This window comes from Osmia lignaria, chromosome 4 (genome assembly GCF_051020975.1).
Source record: "Osmia lignaria lignaria isolate PbOS001 chromosome 4, iyOsmLign1, whole genome shotgun sequence".
Lineage (NCBI taxonomy): Eukaryota > Metazoa > Arthropoda > Insecta > Hymenoptera > Megachilidae > Osmia > Osmia lignaria.
Genome location: NC_135035.1, coordinates 9,057,264 through 9,077,078, shown reverse-complemented (window position 1 = coordinate 9,077,078; position 19,815 = coordinate 9,057,264). Strand labels below are relative to the sequence as shown.

The 19,815-nt window shown below is 43.6% G+C and overlaps 2 protein-coding genes across 2 annotated transcripts in view; both read left to right on the top strand.

Moving 5' to 3' along the window:
* mdy (diacylglycerol O-acyltransferase) overlaps positions 1-122 on the top strand; it is a 76,640-nt gene extending 76,518 nt beyond the window's left edge. Inside the window, exon 13 of the mRNA XM_034322629.2 lies at positions 3-122. The gene's annotated coding sequence lies outside the window, so the exon portion shown is untranslated. The remainder of the gene's footprint in view (positions 1-2) is intronic.
* A 483-nt stretch (positions 123-605) lies between these two features.
* The window catches only part of LOC117603459 (uncharacterized), a 42,242-nt gene continuing 23,032 nt past the window's right edge, over positions 606-19,815 (top strand). The window contains exons 1-2 of the mRNA XM_076688076.1: positions 606-889; positions 14,015-15,816. Coding sequence (XP_076544191.1) covers positions 15,532-15,816 — 285 coding nt within the window. The 5' untranslated portion in view covers positions 606-889; positions 14,015-15,531. The remainder of the gene's footprint in view (positions 890-14,014; positions 15,817-19,815) is intronic.

The following is a 19,815-nucleotide window of genomic DNA, read 5'->3' as shown; positions in this document are numbered from 1 at the left end:
AGGAATTGAAGAAGCCCGAAGAGAGTTATACCGCGATTCCAAGTGGGTCTGCACGATTTCGAGAAGGTTAGCACGAGGTGAGGTGAGTTCACGCTCGGTATGATGAGTTCTGGAGCAGGTCCAACCAAGTTGTAGTGCATTCTGGCAAATTGGAGCAAGTTTAGGTAATCCCACCTTGCCCTTTGTACTGTGGAAACCTCGTGAAATATCAGGACCATTTATTGTTCAAAATAATAATCATTTCAAAATACACTCCCTCAGGAAATAAAATAGAATGAATCAAACTCCGATGAAACGCTTGGAACGAATTCTATTCTCTCGCAATCTTTGATTCTCACGAGGTGTCGAAGCATACGCGAAGAATGCCGGTCCTTTGAACGCTTATTCCAGAACGCTTGCGTTATCCTGTAAGGTGGGTGGCAGTGTGTCGATGGTGCAGGTGAGGTACAGGTAGATGCGCGAGAGGGTGGGAGAAAGAGGGTGCAGAGCGAGGTACGGCGCAGAGGGTCAAAACGGCGGGCGAGAGGAACTACTACGGGTGGGGGGAAGCGCGACGAAGGGGGCGCGGTGTGAGCGCAACACGATGCTATAAGGGCGGGTACGCAACCGAGTCTCCGCAGTGAGCGCCGCGTCGCCTTCGTAGACGTATCGGTTCGAGCCGAGGATCGGTGATTGCCGGTAACACGAGGCGTTCTTACTCGATCGCTGTTCCTTTGCGGACAATTGTGTTGTGCTTTTGTGTTTCATCTGTTTCTGTCAATAGAGAAATAAACTTACAGCAGCAGGATTTTTTGGGCAACAAACTGCTGTTGGATTGCGTTCCAACGAGAGGAAAATGGGTCTCTGGACGCATGGAGAAAATGATCATCCGAATTTCGGGAACTGAAAGGTACGTGGAATTTTACATTTTTAAAATTTCCTCCTGTGTTAGGATCGTATTACATCGTTGAGAAAGAAAAATTCTATCCCTTAATTTATCATAGAACCAATTTGAGTTTTCGAAATGTTTTCCATTCCGTACTCTGTTCAATTTCATTCGTTCCAAAGCGAACGCAATCAGCCAGCACATCAATTAAATCACCGTGTAATTGGGAATTCAATTAAAAAAAACGAATCACTGTAATGTTACAGATGCTTTCAATGAATCGTTTATATGGAAACTCAATTAAGCATCCGTCTAATTGCAAGAGATATTCATATAAAAGATAATTGAAGTATTTCGCTGTATAAATTAATATACAGCTTATATGATTAGACCAACCGACCGACCCGTTTCTGGAACAATCCCCCCCGAGGTCTTATTTATGTTGATTCTACGTTTAAATTAGTAATCAGTGAAATCGTGGTTCGTGAAACACCACGGGGTTTCGTCCCGATTTTCCTCGATTTATCGCGAAAACGGCGAACGGTCACGTCATCCCACGTCGCGATAACAATGACTCGACGTTTGTTAAAGAGCTCCAAGTAATTTCGCCTCGAAGAAAAATGGTGTCGCCCGGCTGACCGTCCGTCATGATACGTCGAAGCTCACGACGGTGAACAAGAGGCCGACGCACGGGAAATTGAAACGATCCCCGATAACCGACTCGCGAAATGATCAGCAATATCTCATCGGGCCGAACGTGACGCGGCGTTGCGATGTTTTTGCCGGTGACGTGAGGGAATTATTCGCCGTCACGTGCCGATACTTGTGCGAACAGCCTGGAACGCTTCTACGGAAAAGACGGTTGAAGGAAAATTCCTACGTCATTTCTTTTTTCTTCCCAACTTTCGTACGATCCGATCGATGGAACAGTTGTCTAGAAATACGCACGGTAAAAAGATCTCGTAATTGAATACACGCTCGAAGCGTTCCGAGGGTGCCCGGGGATAATCGAATTAGTGATTTCAGGGATAGACTTCAAAGAGGCACACTTTTTATGCACAGACGCGTGGCAAGTTAATTAACTTACGGAGTGACGTTCTTCACATCCCGAGGGGTTACAGGATGTTCTAAAATAATTGAAGAATTACACGTTCGAATTAACTTGAAGATGAATAGCGGTAACGTTAGCTCGTAAAATATAAAAATTAATCACTTTTTTCGAGGGATTCACTCGTATAAATTATACTCGCAGCGTTTACTTTTTCCTCGAAAAAAATTGTTAATCAATCTCTATGTAGCCGTTTTAAAATTCAGTCGAAACAAGTTGGAGAGACCTGCGCGTTACCAAGAACATTTTTCTCCCGATACTCGTTCCCAGCGAATGTTCGTCTTTTTTCCCCGCAGTCCCGGCAAAAAGCGAGCTTTCTGCACCGTCAAACGTCGAGTCATTGCGCGATTAAGATTTTTCGATCCCTGATTGCCGATTCAGGATCGTTCCGTGTTAATGGCGGCTCGTCGAGCCCCCAGCCTTACTCGACTCGTTTCTACGTAACCGCAAAAACTGGCGTCGATTTTTCGTTCGACGAGAAATACATTCTTTTTTCCGTAAAATTAGTTCCACCAGAGTATCGTGGCACCCAAGTTTTGCGTGTCGTCATTATCGTGTGATCGCGGCTAATTATTGTACTCGAGAAATTCAATTATCGCGTGTTCAAAGGAAAAATTTCAAGACTCGAGTGGATAAAGGTGTCAGGTCACAAACTAATTATTCGTATCCTTAATTGTACAATCAGCGTTCGATGTAAACGCAAGTATACGTTTCTCACGTAACGCTTAGCCGTTTCCCTTCGGTGCGAATTTCACTCCTCGTAGTCCCGATATTTCATTATTCAATTATTAGTCGGTTCGAGGAGGAAGCCAATTAGTCAAGTTAGACGCCACAGACTCGGAACGTATTTGACGAGCACCGGGAAAGTTTGAGAACGATCGGGAGGTCCGTGACCCGGTCTCAAACGGTTCGCTGTTTTCCAATCACCGTTTCCTACTGGCAACTTTCACATGGCCCAGAAATACGCTGTATTTCCCTTCGCCTTTGGATATTCCACGCGTTCGTTTCCATCGGAATCGAGTAATTCTCTAATTGAAATCTAATGCGTTCCGGTAACACGATCAAACCGTACGTTTCATACGGATTAAAACGGACTTGAGAAATGGCTATCCCGGACGTCGGAGAAATTTTGCAATTGCAGCAGCGATAACTTTTCAAGTCGCAGCTTTAAATTGTTTAATCAACGTTCGAATTCTGGGCGAGTTCGTTTTTACTTGAAGCAACTGGAAATAGAATACAGTTCGAAACAAACTTACCTATCCTTAATTAGTTCGTAAACAATGTTTCTCGGTAAGTCGTACATACCTTAACAGAAATGTTTCTTTTCTACGTATAATCAATTGTGATTATTAAACGAATTCGCGCACAGTAGGAAAAATATCGTTGCTCGAAAATTGAACAATTAAAATTTACTTAAAATTGTATTCTCTTGTCATTTCGTTATGAAAAGCCAGGAACAATCGTGAAATAATTTTAAATGTACGAAAAGAGTATCTAAACGAAGGAGCTGGTATCTCTTCTGTTATACAGCTTAACCAATTCTCTGTCGTTACCATTCACCCCTATTGTTACAATTTATCGAATCTGCAGATTATTATATTTTCTGGCCACCGCGCGAGATCTCCTCCATAAGATTTAGCATCAGCGTGTATCGGAGATACGTCGAGGGAACCGTTTGTCTGAATACATTATTCGATGCTAGTATGGTTTCTCGAGTGCAGTGCGACCCAGTTGCGCGTGACGGAACGCAGTGCATTTTTTCGTGTTTCCACGAGAAAGCATCGCGAAAATACGAACCTTCGCGATCGAAGGAGCTCGGAAAATGACGTAGCACCTGGTGAAAAGGGCAAAACGAGGATTTATTTGTATGTATCGAGAGTAATGAAAAAGATAGACGACAGAGGGGAGAACGGGGACAAAAGAAAAGCGGAAAAGATAACTCGGAGAGGGTGAGAAATCATGTTCAACACGTGTTCCTCTTATCGCGTTCATTTCGAAACACCAGACCGGATCTCCCTTTTGACGAGAAGCGTAATAAGGACGAAAAATGGTGGAATACCCGTTGCAAATTTCTACCTGAATAGAACTTGTTAATACAAACCACCGGATTTTTCTTTCGTTTCGCGAATTATCACCAATACCTCGCGTTGCGCCGTTTCAACGTTAAGTGGAAAAAAATGTTGGAACGGTAGAACGCGTTTACCGTTTTTATTCGACGCCTTTCGTTTTAATTATCTTGCGGAATGTAAAACGCGCAGGAGAGAAATGTTGAATTGGAGAAAGCGCGGAAGAAAATTTCAACCGACTGTGAATTAATTCTGAATTTCTCTCGCTCGGTTTAAATACAGAATTAACAAAACTCTACTCGATTTCAGGCAGATCGATGAACGTATTGTAGGGGCAGCTGAAATTGAAAGGAGAGCTGTTCCTTTGAAAATTTTATCTTTCGCGGGTCTTTACACACTCGCTAGTTTTACACAATGGACACACTCGCGGAGCTGCGCGCACTGTTTCATAGGGTTTTCGCGGTCCTACGTCCGATAAATTCTGGATTTTCATTGACGAGGACGTGGAACCGATTTTTTTTCCTATCGGCGCAGCGGTAGCTCCGGTTTGGAATTAGAGAAACGAACGTTCGTTACAAAAATATTCACGTAACGAAGCAGCGTGGCTTAAAAGTATCTATCGAAACGTTGCTCATCGACAAGCAAAACTCGTCCATCCCTATCCACGGTGTCGATGAAACGTCAACCTTTTATTCTTCCTGTAGTCGGGAAACGCGGTGGTAGATGAGGGCGTTCGTTCGGTTCTAAGAACGAGGCAGAAAAACAGAAGAGCGGTCGAGGAAGCGATACGAGAGGAAGAAGGGTTGGTAGATGGGGTTTATATATCGACGCGAGATACAGGAGGGATGAACGGAAAACGAAGCGGAGGGTGAGAAAGCGTGCTCAACACGTGTTTCTCTTATCGCGTTCATTTCGAAGCGTGGAGAGTGTGACCCCTCTGACACCGTCACACGATGTGTTCGTCGCAGCGACGGGATCGAGAACACCGCCGAACGCACACCGTGTCCTGATTTATTTCTCTCCTCAATAATTCTCTTTTATTTTCCCCCGATCGTTCGCCGCTGGTTAGCCCGCAGCTACCTTTTGATCTATCGCCATCCCACGACGTCGATTCATTTTTATTTACGATCCGATGCTCTCTACTCCCTTTTGCCTCCCATTTTTTTTCTCCGCTCAACCCCTGTCAGAGTCATTATCGACGTATCGGGCCGAGACACACGCGCACTTCGTTACTGTAGATCGGTATCGAAGCACGGGTCACATTTTCCTCTTTTAGTTAGATTCTCTGATGACGTTTCGAGGAATTGCGGATTATTTTCAGGGAGTCATAGGATTTCACTTATCTGACCATATCTCGACCTATACTACTGATCAGACAATCTCTATAGAAACTAATAATTATCAGTAATTATATTTAGTAATTAAGGAAGCTGAAAATATTATATCTATCTTCCAGTCTGAATAATCATTGATCTACTTCACTTAATACTCCCGGCTGATCACATATTGACATGTACCACTGACCAGCCAATTGATCTGACAACTAATAGAAAACCTCCGTTATCCTTATCGTAATTTTCAGGGTTCTAAGGGAAATACATTCCACTCGACCTATACTACTGATCAGACAACCTCCATAGAAACTAATAATTATCAGTAATTATATTTAGTAATTAAGGAAGCTGAGAATATTATATCTATCTTCCAGTCCGAATAATCATTGATCTACTTCATTTAATACTCTCGTCTGACCATATATTGACCTGTACCACTGAGCAGCCAATTGATCTGACAACTAATAGAAAATCTCCGCTATCTTTATCGTAATTTTCAGGGTTCTAAGGCAAATACATTCCACTTGAAATGTAGGATCGGCAAAAATTTTCACGCAATTAATTTTTCATTTCTGAAAACAAGATTATGAGTCTATTTCATTTAAAATCGATTAGCCGCGCGTTTGATATTACGACTCGAAGCATCGTTAACAGGAGAACGCAAGAAGCGTTGCGTTTTCCGGAGCGAAGAAAATATTTGTCGAAACGAATTGGTCCGTGTCAAATTAGCCGGCGTTAATTCGATTTAATTAGTGCGCGCCCCCGCTGTAGCAGGGGACGCGACAGCACGTCGGTTTATCGCTAGTTTTCTACCCCCGTAATGAAGTTATACACGCTAGAAAAGTCGTGGCCAGGGGATGGGAAGAGGGGCAAATGAGAGCGGCACTTTTATTACTCGATTACGATGCACGGTCGCGTGAGCCGCGCCAGTTAAGATCCTCTTGAACGGGATCGGACGATTGTCGCGACGATGAAAATCGACAGAAATGACGCGACGGGAATCGCGTAACTGAAAATCTATTTGCCACGTCGAAGCCGGCCGACGAAATGTTTCCCGTCCGAAACACGAGATCGCCGCACGGAAATCGCGATACGTTGTTACGGTTGTTTTTATTGCACCGCTAAAACGCGATTCGCGTGTCTGCCTGCAAAAAGGCATCTCGTAATCGATTCAATTTGAACGACACAGAAAGACGGAGATAGAATCATCGTGAATGGAGAAGGAACGATGATAGAGGTCTATTCGAGGTACGGTTTCAAAATTCAATACTAGAATAGGAGTGCTAGTTATTTATATTCGATAGAAGTGTGTCGCGAATTCTATTTGAAAATGATCCCTGCAGGCAAGGATCCCATCCGATATCGAATTTGTAAGTTTCTAGAAGAGATAAAAATAATATCTCCTTTTAACTGTTAACCCAAAGAAACCACCCTTCGCATAGTTCAAAATAATTCCAAGTAAGTTTCTATTACTAACGATTACATTTCCGCGTTTTAAAAGCAAGCCTGTAAAAATTCTCTCGCCAGACTTGTCCGACAATGTAGCAGATCGAAACAGCCCGGGGATTTCGTCCGTTTAATCCGTGAATTGATAAAGTTCCATCGTATCGTTCGCAGAACTGTCCTCTCGTCGTTCGAAATTTTACACGGCTCTTTTACCGGCGCAATGAACACGCTCGGACGCGGAATATGCGGAGAGCACTTCAGCCGGAAACGCATTACGATATGCATGGTTCGTTTCAATCCGAAAGTCGTCGATCGAAACACACCGGGCAGCTCTAAATCACCGAAACCCTTTACGAATTACGAACCATCGTCTCCTCTCTTTTCCTTCCATTTACACTAATTTATTTAAAAATGATCAGAGTGTATCAATATATTATGTGTAATTATGCGTAATTGATTCCTTTGAGTAATTAATTATGCACGTTTCGATGGAAATTCACGCCTCGTACTCCTAGTAATTAAGATGATGGCAATCCATATTATGAAATTTTCTGGCATGGAATTTCAATCGAAACCAAGAGGAAGGTGACTCAAAGATCCGTCGGGCGGGCAAAGGTTATTAAAAGGAAGCTCGAGGCGACACGTGGATAGGAGATGCAAAAAGCAATCAGTTCGTAACAGATGCCACGATTCGTGACACTGGCATCTGGCATCTCGGCATTGAACGGTCGAAAGAATCTTCTTTCTAAAGCAATTGACTCCTCTTCGATTCGCTCATGCGTGAGCTGAGTTCTTTTTGTTTTCTCGCTCTTCGTGGAATCTTTTATTATTGAGAGTTTCCACAACGACGCCCATTGCTATAGCTTTTTCTCTTCATTTTCTCCAATGAGACTTTCCGAGAGAGTATGGCAAGAGACATGGGAACGAATGTGAACCATTAGACACTTTAGATCCCATAAATTTTAGAAATTGCACCTACGTGATGAAGAAGGTCCCAGCCCTTCGAATTCGTGAATTATAAACGTCGATATGATCATTTGATCGAGGTGAAATCTTCTCATTACTGATACGGATGGATAATGAGAGATATTTACATAAAATACTCGTTAGATCCGCTCGTGACCGTACTCGCTCAGCATTTTGATAATGGCGTGATCGATCTACTGGTATTACAGAGATTCTGGATACGATGATTTTTATAACTTTGAAAATTCACAAGGATCTTATTTTAAATAGAGTTTGTAAAACAGTTTACAAGATAACGAAGGATCATCATTTCCTGAAAAGCGTAAAATCATGTTACCAGTGAACATGTACACGTAACCGCGTTAAACGATTGACTAAAAAGTTACTTTATTAAGCCATAATTCTCTAATAAGCTTGTTTATCGAAGTTCCATAAGATTAAGCTCCTCTAAAGTTAGTTCATTAAAGCTTGATTTACTCGAAACCGAAGGTAGGTACTTTGCTACCGATAGTAAAACACGCGATCCATTCGCTTGCTTCTCCGTTCCGAACTTTTTTAATATTTCATACTATATAATGATTAAGTATACGCTTGTCGGACGAGGAAGATGTTAATGCTTTTCTCTTCGCGATATAATTACGTATTCCATTAATATTTGACTACCTTCGGGCTGAAATGATTCCTGAATTAGATAACAAGAAGAAGGAAGTTGAGGTAATGAGTATGAAGATAATTTCTTCGTGCTTTTAGTCAACCGATTATCGGACAAATGAAAAATTACAAGTTTTCTCTTATAAAGTGATTTATTTTTAAAGGGTTAATATCTCAGAGGGAAAACATTTTAATGGCAGAATCGAATCCTACAATTAAGTGCTCGAATGTTCGTTTACATGCTCTGAAGATCAATGTCCATATAACCAGACCATAGAATCACCATTCGGATTATCGGGCGTTCTGCCGTATTAAGCTCAAGTAGAATGAGTCTATCAATGGTCCGACAATCACGATTAGCTCCGCATCTACTGGCTGTTTCGCATTGAAAGCTTCTACGGTCTGATTATTCGTACCTTACATCACTGCACTTTCCGTATCTCGAAAACGAAGAATCAAAATTCTGTCCTCAAACGATTCTTCAAATCGTCGATTCATATTCTCCGCGGGGTCTATTCTCTCACAGTAAAACAGACCCTCGATGTTGAAGATCCTTCAACAAGAGAATACAAATGTCCCTTTGGTACACCGACGAGGATAAAACGTGCGCATGTCCGGCCGTTGTATTCAGGAATTCAGCGACGATTCTTCGACTTTTTGCCGGAAATATTTGATTACGATCGAGGTTGACGCGATAGGCATACGTTATCTCGTCGCGTCTGGCGTCTTATCGATTCCCGGCAGCTTTCAGACCCGCTCGGGCATGCTTAAGGGTAACTCGCGATGTCACGTATCCAATAATTCTCCGGAGCTTTCGAAACATACGGTCCGTCGCGAGGAACTTCTGTCCCTCCTGTAAATCACATTAAGCCTTCAAAGTCCCATGACCACGCGTTACGCTGCGATATATCGATAAAGGCCACGTGGTGCTCGACAAATTTCTCTACCCCTTCCAACCCTCATTACTCTCTCCATCCGCGAATTTCCAAACGACTCGATTCAGTGTACCTTACAAGGACGATACTGGTGGCAAGAAAACAATACAATTTCCTTCGTTGTCGCATTAATAATCCTCCAGAGGATCGAAGAACGAACAGAGGGTGGAAACGAACGTTATCTGGTCGAAATATCTCTCGCCTCTGCCACTTTTCCGATTCCAAAGCGCATTCCTGATATACGAGAACGAAATGTCGTGCTCGATTTTCTCGAGAGCACTTCGGGGGATAGAGGAGCAGGCAGCGTGTCGATAAATTACGCCGGCAGATTACCCTCCCTGGCCGATTTTTATTTATTCATCGATGCCAGCCGTCGCGGACCAACGGGGAAGAAAAAACGATGGAAAACGTGGAACAGGCTCGGGGCGCGAACCGAGTGTGCGCGCGATACGAGAAGAAAGAAAAAGGCCGAAGAGGGAATTACGAGGCGGGGAGGTAAACTTTTCTCGCGTCAGATCGGATAAGGACGCGCGGGGTAACTTCAACGCTGCCGACGGAAAAATATGGGATCAACTGTGTGCGCACACGGCAGGCCATTGTTTCGAGTGACGTCCCTGTTCCGGGGCCCTCTGAAACTTTCACAATTTCTGCTTTCGAGAACGGGACTAAATAAATGACGAACGAGACAGCGTATGCAAAGAAGAGAACGATGGCAACGGGGAGAGGGAAATGAATCATAGGTATTGCTTTCGTTCGACATGGCTGAGAATCGTTTTACGGATAAGTAAAAGGAAGCATAAAATTGTTCGTAACGGCGGTTTCGTAGTTCCTTTATGACTGCGTAACGAAGTACGGATTCTTGGAGTCAGAGCGAATCTTCCGAGGATTCCAATCTCGAGATTTTATCTCCCTCGTATTTTTCTATGGATTTTTCTTTTACTTTCAAATGTGATTGCTGCGCCATGTGCTTGATGAAAGAACGTTAGAATAGTTCGTTCGTTCCATTCTATAAACTAGGAATTCAAACACAATTTTTAAAAAATTAAAAAATTCAGAATCGTGCATCTTTTATTAAATTTAAAAATGGTTACATTGCGAAAGAAACTACATATATCAATTTAATATACATATACTCCGGTTTCGATTCAATTGTGCAACGCGAACCGCAGTTTAAACGAAAGAACAACCGCGCTGCATTCAATTCACGCGTCGACGGTGGTGAGGAAATTTGTAAACACGAATAATCGAGCCGCTTAAGCGGCACGTTACTCGATGCGTTACACGTTTTAACAGTGCATTAGCCAGGGAGAGGCGTGTTCGAGCCCGACTGTTACACGAACGCGTTGATTAATCTTCCCTCATTCGTTGGTACCGTTAACGTCGCGACGTCCCGTGTTTTTTCACGGTTAATGAAAAATCCACGCGGCCTCCTAAATGGGTTGCCTCGAGGTCCGCGAATTTGCAAGACGTAAACGTCCTCGAAGAATCTCGTCGTTTCCTCATTGAATTCCCTCATCATTCCCCAGTAATTAATTTTCCTCGTAACGGACAGAATTACCCGACATTTTATAATACAATATGCAGCTTCTGATTAACGTTGTTTGTTTATTAACAAAGTCGATGCGTTGGACGAAATATCCTTTCAATGTGCAGCTTTCGATTCTTCGGTACGGAGCTATCGCGTTTCTCATATAATGCGGAAGTTAGCTAGAATTCTGAACGCATTCTTGAAGTAAGTAAAAAGAAGAATCCGGTTGGAAGTGGAACGAGAGAAAGAGGCAGGATCGTTGAAGCTATCGGTATTCTAATTACTCGCAGCACGAAAATAGCGAGGAAGTTGGAACGCGTAATTACAGGCAGAGGACGGCGCCTTATTAAGGTATCTCATTTTCTTCGGGGGCTATGGACTCTGGTCGATGGCTTCAGCAGCGTAGTTCTTCATCGAGTTTTATCCAATAAAGGTGCACCGATCTTCCTTCGCTGGAAAATACGAGCGGAGTCCCCCGGGGGGGTGCACGGCCGTAGAGCTACCACCGACGATGGTCAACATCGACGCCGGGGCTAATACCGCCGGCAAAAAGCAGCTTTTCAGGTTTAGTTAACTTCCCGCCGCCCGATACACGGGAACTTCCTTCGGTACCGGGTAAGGACACTTTGTAATTGAATTACGTACGACGTGGATGAAGATCTCGTTAACAATTCTGACGAAATTCCTGACGCGTTCGGATAGTGTCGATCAGGTTCGATCCAATTTGGGATTAAAAGCGGTTTGAGAAAATGAAACCGCGGAAGACTAAAGAATCCATAAAAATGACCCATTCGCGGAAGGGTCGTCGCGCGAGGCTGAAACTTGAAAAAGTTTCGAAATCCTGGTCGTTCTCGTTACAAACAAGCTACAGCCACGCACTAGGCACGGACTTGGCAATTTCGATTTCTCCCGTTCCACAAGCGAAGCCGGGATTCTACTTTTAGTTTCGGGCAACTTCATCGCGGCAATTCCTCGCTTTAACGACAGAACTTTACTCGTCATTTACTTTCGACGCGATGCCAAGCACGCCAGCTTCTGCTTCGTGGAACGGAATCAAAGCTTCTCTTATCGAGGCTTCGCATCGCGCCGGATGCACACGGATCGTCGGGAATAACGTCGGGACGGGTTTGCGGCCGTTTGCGGGCTTACATTAACGGTGATTAATTCCCGAAGATTAGCAAATGTACCTTGTTCGAATCACAGTGTCGACTATGCGTTGATTGGCGCAGTGGAAATGAGCGTGTTTAGTCAGACAGGTTGAAACTCTAATTATTAAGAAGATGGATAGCTTCGAAATTCATTAGGATAGCAGTGCTATTATTTAATTAATCAATGTTTTAAGAAAAATGGCTACATTCTAGCAATATTCTTTTAAGGATGAGCCTTTAACTTCCTTTCAACTCGAAGTTACATATATATATTCGCGATTAAAAGGAAAGTACTTTCGAGATCCTTGAACGGTTAGGAGGCCCTGAAAACGGTGGGGCTTTCTTGGCACGTTCTCATCCTCGAGTTTTCATACGAACGTTACGACTATTGCAGTCTGGGGAGTTTCGAAGCGAGAATTAGCTGGTCGCGATTAAGCTTACGCTCTTGGATCGAGATAATCGTTAGCGCCAAGTGATTTAGATACGAACAGCCAGCGTGGAAAACTTTCTACGTATGCTGGGAAAGGGATCTTAATCCTCTGACGATCCTGTATAAAGGATAATGGATGTATGCAGTATACCTTCTACATGGGATTAGCGTAGTCAAAAGACTCTTTGATCGTCCTTTACTTAACTCGTTCAAGAGATTCTCGTGGTTAGACTCAGTAATTAAAACGTGTACTTTCCTTCCGAAGGTACGGTTAAGATCCTTTCGCGAACATTTTTCTGATTTCGCAAACCACGACTCGTTTCTTCCATTTAATGGTAACATTTCTTTTTATTAAAAATTCGTTGAACTTCATTTGAAACAGATATATGGACTAAGAAAGAGCGTCTATGTAAGACACTCACGAGCGATGTATAGATGGAAGATAGAGAGATTGCAAACACTTTGGCAAACTGAAACTACTCTTAAAACTAGCTACGAAGTTATAATGGCCTCATTTGTAGAACACGCGATTTTCCCAAGTCTATCCTTCTCCAAGACGTCCAATATCTACCTTGTATCATATTAGCTGAATCAATTTTCAGTATAATTGCCGTGACGAAGACAGAATTTTTTTCGTTTAAAAAATAGCAGCTTTCTTTTTACAAGAAAGTACATTTCAATCCCTGGTTCATTTTTTCCTGAGAATAATACGCTAATAACTCATCCCGCAAGTTCCTCTCTGCAACGCAACAATGCAATTAACAGAGGATTTAAGATTAACCAGCGAAGAGTTACGGACAAGAAAATGACATTCAAGTTTCGTGTATACGTGGACGGACGGGAACAGGATTAAGTGGACGGAATTCGGGAACTGGAATTCAAGGTAATTCTCGCTTAATCCTTGGACACGGTCCTGCGTTGAACCGTTCATTCCATTCGAGTGCAACCGGAGTATTTTCGCCGTGATATCGCCCGTCCGCCGATAATCCCATCCCCAATATTGCTTCTATCTTTAATGCACTCGAAATCCATCCCTCTCGAAGGTACGTCCGGTTTGGATCGACAGAAATAAGATCTCCAACGTTGGTCTTTTACGATACTTCGAGAAACTTTTCCCCCAAGGCTGATCGTTCGATAGTTCTATCAATTTTTTATTACCTTCACCCTTTACCCTTGTTTGTCCAAATATGTGTCCAATAATAATTAGATTCAATGAAATAAAAAAAGAATCACGAACATGCGATAGGAGATGAAACCTTTCGATGCAAATTTTAATTTTTTGTTCTCTTTTTTGAACGATAAAAAAAGTGCATGAAAAAGAACTATTCCCGTGAACACAGTTACTCAGATTTCCGCGTGATTGATGGCCCGCGTTGTAATCGTATAGCATCCTCTCAACGTAGCAACGAGTAATTGCAAGGAAAAACACGAAGCACTAAACCGCGATCGTTTCATCAGCGCTATTTCTACGATCAAGCTTGATGAACAATTAAATCCACGAGCCTCGTAATAATTCCGAATCTGTTTTTGTTCACAGGTGAGGGTTCGAGAAACGAGGAGCATTACGAGATACCCTGGAGCGAGGCTTGGCCAGCATAAAACGAAGAATCCTGGTTGAGCGTCTACCGAAATCGTAGGAGGACGAAATAGCAGAGGCTATTCGGAGGAACGGAACGATTCTTTATCAGCGAATCTTCGAGCGAGTATGACGAACGACGAGCCTCGGTACGTTTCACGAATCGTTGCTTCCGACGAGCAGAAGACGTCGCGTCGTCGTTGGCAGAGCTGAAGAACCTTTCATCGTCGCATCTTGGAGGAAACGAGCTCGCTCGTGGTCGACTTAATCTCAGGTCGACCTATGCAAAGCCTGAAACGACGCGAGAACGAGAAGAGTAGCCTGTTCAAAGAGGTCGCGGTGGATTTAGCGAGGGTAACTCATCCGGCGTGATAGTATCGAATCCCTGATATTAGCCGCGATCGATTCTAATCGAAATCCCGTCGAGGTTATCGGGAGAACGAGGAGGACATTAGAGCAGAAGATATTCGTCTTCCTTTACCAAGTTCATTTCGAAGGCTCCGTTCATTTCCTTTTATCTGGGCCGATTCTTATTCGTGCGACGAAACCTTTCCCGCCATCTCGAATTCCCTCGCGTCGTGCACGTAAAAATATAACGATCCCGGGGCCGGCTTATGGAGGACAGAGGGTCAGGAGAAAGAGAGAGGAGCACAAGAGCTAGGCCACGCGATACCACAGCCTCCGCTGGTGTAATCTCATAAAACCTGCAGAAGAGTCCATCCACGTGAGCGGTAAAGCCGTCGACGACGTTCCGACGCTCGGAATTGGTACGCTCCGCGTTCCTGCCGGTCACTTTCGACCCGTATTCCGCGCGATAACCCAGCCGGTTGCTGAAAGAATTATCGGCCAAAGGAAGAGACTCGTAAATTTCGAGCGACCGCTGATGATCCTTTCGTATGGATTATTGGAAAAAGAAATCAGATTGATCTCGGATTGATTCACGCTGCGGTTGAATTATGTATCGCGCGTGATACCGGAGAAGGCAGAGTTGCCGAAGATTCGGTGAAGTACCGGAGAGAAATGAGATGAGAGTTCACGATCCTTGTTACACGGTTACCGAGCTAGCTGAACCTGTTGCTGCAAGAATTATTATCCAAAATTTGCTAGTAACCGGAGCACCCTATATTTGCGGTGTTTTATGTGATAGGTGAATTAGGTTCAAGTTTGAGAAAGCAGAAGGGAACTGAAGTTTGACATAAACTGTGAATATCTTTGAAGAAAATCCTCTGTACGAAGGTTTTTTATACTCATCAATATTTATATATTTGTAGGAAGAAAAGTTATTTTAAACATACGTTAGGAAGAAAGTTGGAATGCAGAAATCTTGGTGTATTCTTGAAACGTGAAAGAAGGAAGTGAAGCCAGCTCATTACCAAGGGTTCCTCCTCAAATAACATCTCTTAAGGGTATTGTTATGCGCTCGTACAGGTGTCTCTTTCATATTTCCGTACACGTCGTCTGAATACGAATCGCGAGAAATGGATCAGGTGCACGTGAAGTCGTTGAGGTCAGCCTCGAGAAGTAACCCGACGAAAATGGCATGCGAGAAAGCGACCAGACGTCTGAGGACGATCCTGGTGAAGGCGTCCCGTCTAGGCGTCTCGACGACCGAGGTTGCCAGGCTGCCGAGCGCCAAGAAGCTCATTCCGCAAAGGGATCACGGATGGAAGTTGGCGGTGTTCCTTTTGCTGATGTTCGGCGGCGGCGTGATCGTCGCGCTGGCCTGCACCGCAAGGAAAGGCTGCTCGAAGCTGGAGGAGATCGTAAGTAGGGCTCTAAGTGAATTTGGTAATTGAACGCCGCGGTCTGCGAGCCAGATTTTAGGAAGGAAGTCGTCCGACCTGCAACCGCAAGCTGAGAGGAAGCCTTTCAGATTCTTGCGAAATTAGATCTGAGGCTTCTGAGGCTTCGAAACTGCCGCCTTCTGTAATATCCTCTCGCGTTTGCATAGAAAGATTCGAAACGTATGATTAGGTCGGAGAGAAAAATCGTAAAATTTTCGCCTGGCAAATTTTAAGTCTGATATACGATACGCGGAAGAGAATTATTTTTGTTTCTTCATAAAATATGTAATTAAATAAAGGGAACGAACGGATATAAATATAGGATTCGTGTAAATATTTATCTCGTCCAACTAGATTTGCCAGGGTTCAAGTTAATTTTTTACTGTATCCGCGGTCGAAACTGAATTCCTCTAATTAATTCCACTCAAATATTTACTAGCCACGTTTCTCCATATCTTATGCATGATCCCGCTGAATGTTTGCGAACACTCTTAACATTTTTCATGAATTATTTCTAGTTGCTTTTCTTCTATTCAGAGTAACGGGCGTGCACTGAAAAATTACTAATTTCTCACTTTCTTTTGTGCTCTAATCTAATTACCATAATTATTCCTCGTACATAGAATACATGTACGTATGGTATTAAAATTACAATGGGTAGACAAAATTTAATTAAAGGTGAAAAGTTGGCCTTTTTAACTTTATAATGAAATTTTGCAACTTTCTATAATGAAATTTTTAAAATTTTGCCTCTCACCTTACCAACTTTTTCCTCATTAAGGGCGTATTTATGGAATATCTCAATGTTGGTGGGATCATTGTCTATTAATCTTTATTCATAAAAATGATCAATATTAGATCCTCAATTTCAAGAGATTTCTTCACATGTAAAAGTACACTGGACTCAGTGACTGTTACATTCTTTTTTATGTCTCTTTCCATTCCCTTTGTATACTAGATTGTCTTTCAAACGAGTACACGACCTACGCGAGTAAGGTAATTGAAGGTGTTTTTAAATCCTTTTGTTACGAGGCAACGTTATACATACTGATGAGGCGAATTAGACGGGCATCGTTACACGGATGCTCGTAAAGAAGAAAAAGTGCGAACAACCCGAAGAAATATGCAGAAAAATGCAAAGAAACTAAAAAGTTCAGTCGCGAGGTGCAATTGGAAGGGACGACAAAATGGCTAATATTTCACGGTTCAAAAATCTATTCGTCACATCAAGAGCCATTAAAAGAATTCTTCTTTGAATATCAATAGTTTGGAACTCCCCGAAGTGGTAATAGTTGGCGAACCTCTCGGAGATCCTCAATAGCCACTTTCGTTCCCTCAAGACTCATAGTATCATCAATCAAATCAAGGAACTTTTTCCATATTTTTCGTAGAACGATAAAATTCTGTGTCAAATCGACTTCTACATAGAACCATTAACCTCCAGCTATTTCTCAAGTTATCTCGATGTCCTTAATGAAACCTAGATTTATACACCTCACTCTTAAAAGTGCCTTAATAGATATTTCTTACAATTAGTCGCGTCCTGGAAGGTACTTAGCTGGTACGGTTACTTAAAAGTTACTGGGTCAATCCTTTCAGAACCAGTGGTTTTTAGTGAGTTGTCAAAAAGTTCGAACCTTCTTCGTACGACAAATATTTTCTTGCCCGAAGTAAAATCGGTAGAAGTATCTTTCTCGATGACTGTAGTTGAACCCATCTGGCGGTAATCCCAGGGTAACAAAGTCGCGGTCGAAACTACAGCAGCATGTTCCATCAGGAGACACACAATTAAGCGTGACCTTTCGACTCATTGGTTTTTCGCCACCCCTGGTGTGTGCAAACTTTCCAGTCGCAGTTGTCCGCGTTATAACCGCACTAGGTACGACGTGCATGCGCGGGATATCGACTGGTGGTGTGGCATGGTAGAGGGAAAAGGAAAATGGTGAGAAAGTAAAACGAAGGGAGAGAGATAGAAAGCGTCAGCGAGTCTGGCCTCCGGGCGAAGGGTTGAAGAGAGAAACAGAGTAAAATGGAGAAAGAGATAGATAGAGAGTGCCGTGTTAACGATGTTTCGTGTAGAGAGCAGGCTGGGCGCTGAAATTACAGATCAAGGGGTTTCTAAACAATTACGCTGTCGGCAGGAGGTCAGACCGAACAGCGTGAGGTTAGAGGTTACGGCTCGCAGGAGGCAAGGCTTGCGGCCTGCGGCTGGTTGCGGACGAGGGTCGAGGCTAACAGGAAGTGCTCTCTCACCGCCGGCCAATGGGCGGCCGGCTACATCGGCTACTGCCAGAGAAACGTTGCCATACTCCTATCCTCTGATATTCCCCGGGGAGAACGGTGCTCCATTGTCCCTTCAGGCAAAGAGAGATAGATACGTCGAAGCTCGAGGAGATTCACTGGGCGAGGATAAGAGTGGAAGGGTGTTCCTCGATGCAAATGGAACAACTTGTATCTCCAACCCTTCTTCAATTTTCTATTCTGTCTGATATCTAATTAGTTAATGGAGTACATTAATATTACGATGTTAGAAATATAGTTTGTCCCAGTTGCTTGAAACACCCTGTATACGGTTAGGCGAAATCGATCGGTCGCGATAACCACAACTTGGAAAGTTCTCCCTTTGAATGGTCGGCAGGATTGGTAGCGATTTTCACTGACGTGGCACGAAGTCGGCCCTCGACTGATCATCGGCGAACCGATTGATTGGCGGTTAGAAATATTGCCCCGAGGCTCGAGCGAAACCTTTCGACGCGTTACCGATCCACCCTTCCCCCATGGATTCTCCGTTCCACCCTTGGCTCGTTGTTACTAGTCGTTCAGCTGCGCTTCCCTTACCGACTCCGTCCAGCATCCCGATGATCGAGAGCAGGAAACACGGGCCAGTTCCTTTGATCTAGGCAAGCAGAATCGGTCTCCTGGAGGCTGCTTATATAAAGCTTGTTAACGCTATCTCCGTGCACGCTTGATGGACGCTTCACGTGAATATATTCGGTTAGACGAGCCGAGATACGGGACACCGGTAGAGATGGAGCGTAAAATGTAAAGTAGGACGATCCCGACGTCATGGGACACGACGTCATTCCGACAAATGTGTGGGTTAATTAAGAAATTATTGGGGTGACGAAGTAGCTACCTTTGACGCTCCTCCTGATAGACCGAAGAATTATCTTGAATAATTCTATCTTCAAATTCTTTGAATTTCATGAATAAACGTTAACGAAGGAATTCACTCGGGGTTTATTTTTTATATCAATCCAATAGAGTTCCGTCTAACGAAACGTGACTTCGCTGAGGGTTAAATATCCAATCGAGCACTTTTCATTCTTCGAAGACGGTGGAGAATGGAGGTGTGAAAATTGCGTGCTCGAAGAGAAGAGGGAAATCTAACAATAAGCGAGGAAAAAAGACGAGAAAGTAGCACGAAAGGCAATGAATACATTGAAGGGAACGAAACAATAGAAGAGAGAAGGCTCGTTGGCCTGGCCGCGTTTCCGTTGACGATTCTACGGTGAAAATCCACGTCTACGCCGTCAAATTCCATCACGGGAACGGCATAAATTTCTCCGGTTGCTGAACCCAACCCTCCGTTTTCATTCGTTGGCCTCCCGTAGCTCTATAGATGTATCTTCTCGCAGTGTCACGACTCGGCTACGTTCCCGCAACCGCGTCACCCAGACCGTACACCGGACATTTATGATTCCGTTCGTTCCTCATCATGCGTGGAGGACGACACACGCACGCACTCGAATGTATGTTCGAAATGCTGGTCACGCTAGTCCGATCGCAACAATTTCCACAAACCCGAGCCGCGAAATAAAAATTGCACCCCCGATACATGTGTGCCCGTGTATTTTTATTTTTATTTTTCTAATTGGACCAGTCCGGGCATGAAATTTGCCAGGCGATTCCCTGGCAAACCGATGAATCACGATTAAACGACGTACGGGAACGCTTTAGAGTGACGGACGCGTTTTC